At 29.2% G+C, this 5749-nt stretch overlaps 1 protein-coding gene across 1 annotated transcript; it reads left to right on the forward strand.

The window, feature by feature from the left end:
- Nucleotides 826–1909, forward strand: LOC107608030 (protein transport protein Sec61 subunit gamma). Its single transcript, XM_016309920.2, has 3 exons — nucleotides 826–982; nucleotides 1073–1188; nucleotides 1666–1909. The coding sequence occupies exons 1-2, from the start codon at nucleotides 889–891 to the stop codon at nucleotides 1186–1188; spliced, it is 210 nt and encodes a 69-aa protein (XP_016165406.1). The 5' UTR covers nucleotides 826–888; the 3' UTR covers nucleotides 1666–1909.

The following is a 5749-nucleotide window of genomic DNA, read 5'->3' on the forward strand; positions in this document are numbered from 1 at the left end:
ATTTACATTTATAAATATAAATGTTAAAAATTTGTAATTGGATGCTTTGATTTATATCCAATTAATTGAAATTCAAATGGTTTTGTTTAATCATTGATTCCTTCTAGTTTAATTTTTTTCCTAATACCAACTAAATTTAATGTAGTATGATTTTAATTGTGAAACTTATGAGTTGTTGATTAATTTAAGAAACAAAGAAGGATGTTAGGAGGGATAGAGGAAAATTGATGTATATGAAATGGAAAACAATTTTTTAATAATGATGATGATGATATGTTTAGACAGTTTAGTTTACCCAATAAAACCGCTTTGCTTAAAAATTATGCATTAAGCCATTCATATTTTTATCTCACATCAGTCATATAGGTCATGGATAAAAGGGACATTGTGTGCGTGTATATACTTGTCAACTATAAAATATGTTGTAAATCTACCGTGAACTCCTGGTTTTTACGTGCACTCAAAGTAGTTTATCAAGATTTTAACCGTTCACATTAATTTATCTTATATCTCTATAGTCAAAATGAGAGGAATATCATATTCCGTTACGTACATTGTCATACCAGAACAGCTTCCTAAATTATATCTAAAAAAAATAAGTCAAATTAATATAATACAAATAATAATCTCTTTAAAAATTTTATTTTTTTTTTGGTGTTCTAAAAATATTTAATTAAATAATAAGATAGAAAATTATTATGTTTATCTTTCTTTAAAGATAGTTATACTTATTTTTTTTTAAAAAAAAGAATTATTTATAAATTTTAATTATTTTATTTTATTTTAAAATTTAAAATTATTTTAGTAATTAATATAAATAAGTAATATTATTCTTCCGTAAAAAATGACAACTACATACAATAAAAATTCAATCTCAGTTTCGAAAGCATGGACGCCATTGATTCAGTGTTCGAACCTCTCAGAGGGTTCTCCAAGGACAGCGTAAGGCTTGTCAAGCGTTGCCATAAACCGGATCGCAAAGGTACCTTTTTTTTTTTCTATTAATTTAATAATGATTATTTTGATTTGAATCTCTATGCTGTGAATCTGAATTTTTCCTTTTCGTTCGTAGAATATTTCAAGGTTGCTGTTAGTACTGCAATCGGAATTACGGTTATGGGATTCGTTGGCTTCTTCGTCAAGCTCATCTTCACTCCCGTTAACAACATCATCGTCGGATCTGGTTAGGTATATGATTTCTAATTGTTTATTTTTCAAAAATTTGTGATTTATTTACAAAATTGTTTTGTGTTTATAGCTTAGTTTGATGTGTTATTTGAGTGTGATGCAGCAATTTGGTATGAAACTATGAATAAGGAGTTTAAAAGGGGGAAATTGTAATGTTGTTTTATTGTATGCAGAATATGGTTGGTTTTGTGCTTTCTTACTGTTACTTGAGATTAGGGTTTGAAATTATGCAAATTTACTTTTAGATAAAATTCTTTCATACAGTTACTGTTTTGTGCATAGTTTATTATTGAGAGGGGTGATAGATTTACAAATCAGTTTTCTTCTTTCTGTTTTTTTATTATACCAGTGAACTTTACTGTAACTTGTATGTTTTTTTTGTGTTGCTTTTGCTTATGCTGAAATTAATAGAATAGGTCTATAATCACTACATATAGTGTCAACTTATTTTCTAAACAATTTTGATGATATCTGCAGGATGATGATAGCCACAATCACACACAGAGAGTTTTAAAGCAAATGGTAGCAGGAGTTCTTCCCACATCAACTTTTTGTTAATTATAGTTCTGCTGTATATCACTTTTTGTTTTTCCATCCTTGGTGTCTTTTGGGAACATTACAGTTTTAATTTAAATTTAACCTTTCTTTAACATGTGTTAGAATTGGCACCGTTTAATTTAGCCCTGATCAGGGGGAAATATTTGATTGATTTACATGTAACATTGATGTTCTGCATTTTTGTTTTCACGTTCTGAAGCTAAAAGTTCAATTTGATAGACAAAATGGTCCGTTACATATTTGATAAAATCCGTTTGTGGTACTTAGAAGATTGGTTTCGCATGAGCATGACTAAACTACTTGAAGTGAGACAGGACTGAATTGTTAGTGAACTTATGACTTGAGTGCCAAAATTATAGTTTTGGTAGCATTATTACTCATTGTAACTTTGCAAGTTGCAACCTTTTTGGTAGCATTATTACTCATTAGTTGCCTCATAGTACTCGATGTTTTATGAGGCCACTTGCTTCTAGCAACTTCTAAATTTAAAGGGTAATTGAAGTCCATTAACTAGACAACATAACAAGTTGCAAGATTTTAATTTTATTTCAGGCTAGAATTGTGTTTGGCACTTACTATACTTGATGATAATGTTAGCACTTGAGAAAGGGAGGTTGAATCAAGTTAGTTTTAAACAATGAAGTTTTTTGTTTTATTTTGCAGAAGCTAATTATACAGGAGATTTTTTTTATTTTATCTTTAAAACCAGAACAAAACAGATTAGAGTAGAGAAGTAGAGAAGTAGAGTAGAGAAGGAGAGAACAGAGTAGAGTAGAAAAGGAGAGAATCAGGTAAGTATGTATCTTGGTTCGGTTTTCTACATCCAGTCTCTATCTGAATCACAAGGTAGAATTTTTACTATAATCAAACTGATTACATACACCAATACCAACGAATTACAATCTATTTCATCTAGTATTTACCACAAAACTTCTAAACTAAGTCTAGTAACCACTAATTGCTATTCCAACTTGGCAAAGAAAACCTAACTGGTTCAATGACCAAGTGCTATCCCAACTTGGTAAGGATAACTAATCTTAGTTCATCAGTACCCAAATACACTTTTTTTTTTTTTTTTTACTTTTTCAATGTATCTCTCTTGCCTCTTTTCTCTCATAACTTTTTTATTTTTCACCTCACCATGATTTGTCTTTTTCTCAATTACAGAAAGATAGACATTAAATAGCCATAAGCCCATAACAATGAAATCTAAAATGAAGCACAACATTGAAGAAAAATAATTCTGCATGTATGAGATGATGTTCTGAAATTTTTATTCTATTTTCCTTGTCTTCAAATGTTGTTAAGAGCCAAATATATAGTGAGAAACTTGCTTCATCAAATTAGTTCATTGCCTCCTCATTTTCCTTGCTGATTCTGACCATTGTAACTGTCTTGGCATGCATTGCTTTTTCATTTTGTTCCACCACTTCTGTCGTCCTTGTAGCTGCTCCACTAATCTCTGTTGTTCATATATTTTTTTTTTTTTGCTCTACCAACCTCTGAAATTTGATCCTCTGCTGTTCTTAGTGTAATGTTGTTATCCTTGTATTTGTTGTCTCTTGTTCTCCATAATGTTGCCAACTGTCCCTTTTGTTTTTGCTTTCTTAGTCAAACCATGCAATGCTGAACCATCTTTCTTGGTTTAGTGATTCTGTTTTTGTACTCTCCATCACCATTGGATTGAAGCTTTGATTTGAACATTGTGGAGTATTCACTGAACCTTCATGATGTGGGCTGAGATGAATATATTAGGCTTGTAATACTCATAAACCATTAGCACACTTTAGATTTTTAACCCAATAACAATGTTCATCATCATATTATCAACCTAAAATTAATTGTAACTCAACAATACTTCTTTCTACTTATTAATATAAAATTTAAACTATTTTTCTAGATTAATTACAGAACAATCGTTATTATTTTAGTTTTAAACAATTATATCAACCATATATATCTCATCTGATTTGCATAACATAGTTTACATGACATGAGGTTTTCAATTTTCATCTCTAGAAAAATAATAGAGTAGAAGTTTTTTAACAGAAAGTCAGGAATTTTAAAAAATCAGTGATAGTTATTATAAAATTGAATACCACAAATTTTAATTTAACCTGCAAAGTGCAAACCAATGTTTTTTTTTTTTTAACCAAACCCCTTGATGGCTTAACACTAGCATTAAAATGTTAGTACAAAAGATTTGATTTCTTTATTTTAGTCTTGATTACAAGTTACAACAAATCAGGTTTAGAAAATTGAATCTATTACAAGAAATCTGGTTATAATGATCTTATTATTCTACCATTGTATGTGAACAATATGTTAGTAATAGGCCCAACAAATAATGCATCCAGATTTTATTATTTTTCTGATATAGTTATACACTATTAGGAAACTGTAACTTTCTCTCATTGGCAAAAGTTTCTTTCTACAATGTAACAGAACAATCCTCTCAAGATGATTGTGCCTTTAGATTTGTGGTGTCCCCTTTTGGTGGAGTAATTGTTGCCAATGATATAGTTCTACAATGTCTTTTTTTTTGTGTCTTGTTCTATAATGTCTGGTTTTTTGTATGTTAATGCTATTAGCATTTTTTTTATATCTATAAAATGAAATTTTTTTAACAACTCTCATGAATAATGTGATTTGAAAACTAATCTTTGATGAAGAAGACGACGAAGATGAACATAATGATTTTGGAAAAAGTCTAATCGAACCTTTGACTTGAAAGGCTATATAGAATAATTTAGATAATTTAATTTTATGGTTTTCTTTTTTTAGTGTTATTTATTTAATTTATGCAGTCTCTCCCAGTTAAAAATTATTGTAAATCTTTTAGACGATATTTTTAAAAAATCTCATTTTCTTGCTACTTATATCTTTTATAATCCTTCTTGTATTTTCTTTCGTAATATACAAAATTAGCTTATCTTTAATTAAAAAATGATAATTATTCTAAGTAAAAGAAATAGTAATTATCTTATGAGTTTGATTTTAATATCTTAAAACAAGTTTAATCACCCGTGCCATGCACGTGATAAGATTGAAATTATAATTTTAAGTTGTTATGTTAAATTTTATTTTAATTATAATAATTTAATTAATAAAAAAATAACTTGTATGCGTTGTTTTTCTTTTCTTAATATAGTGTTAATTGTATTAACTATAAAATAGTTATTTAATCTATTTTTTTTCAATAAATCAGGTATATATACTCAATATGACCATAAATAATCTAGTAATACTTAAATCTACCAACAAAGTTTTATATGTTGGTTTACTGTGAAGTAAGAAAATATCAAAATCAACTCAAAATGAAGAACAAATTAATAGAGAATTCTAATACAGAAAGTTTTGTAATAAACAATATATATATATATACACTAATTACAAACAATATGAATTTTTAATGGAAATACCAACCCATAAAGACTCTTCTTAAGCTTGCACACAAAATCTTCCTTTCCTTTAACAACAAAGCCCTCCGGTTGCTCCATGTAGATCTCCTTGTCTAAATCACCATGAAGAAAAGCCGTCTTCACATCCATTTGCTCAATCTCCAAATCAAGAGACGCTGCTAATCCAAGCACAGCACGAATAGATGACATCCTCACAACAGGAGAAAAAATCTCCTCATAATCAACACCTTTTCTCTGGCTAAAGCCTCTAATGGAGAATACCTTGACGAAGGCTTTCTCTCTCTTGTAGACCTTCTAAGTGCATTTGCAGGAATTTCTAAAGCTGGTTCTTCATCTTGATCATCATCACCAACTTCATCAAGTATTGGATCAACTGTTCCATCTTCACCTGCACTTGTATCATGCTCATTATTTTGAGCTTCAACTCTACCATCTTCTACCATAGGCATAGAGGGAGTAATATCCAAGTCATAAAAATCATCACTAGGCTGAACCATTGGCTTCTCTGCATTATCAACATCCTTCAATGTTTGGTCTTCAACAAAGACAACATCTCTACTCCGAATCACCTTTTTGTTAAT

Source organism: Arachis ipaensis, chromosome B07, assembly GCF_000816755.2.
Source record: "Arachis ipaensis cultivar K30076 chromosome B07, Araip1.1, whole genome shotgun sequence".
NCBI lineage: Eukaryota > Viridiplantae > Streptophyta > Magnoliopsida > Fabales > Fabaceae > Arachis > Arachis ipaensis.

Excerpts from the sequence above, each read along its gene's own strand:
- LOC107608030 (XM_016309920.2), top strand. The coding sequence starts at position 889 with ATGGACGCCATTGATTCAGTGTTCGAACCTCTCAGAGGGTTCTCCAAG. Across the intron at positions 983-1,072 it reads CCATAAACCGGATCGCAAAG|AATATTTCAAGGTTGCTGTT; the intron begins GTACCTTTTTTT and ends TTTCGTTCGTAG.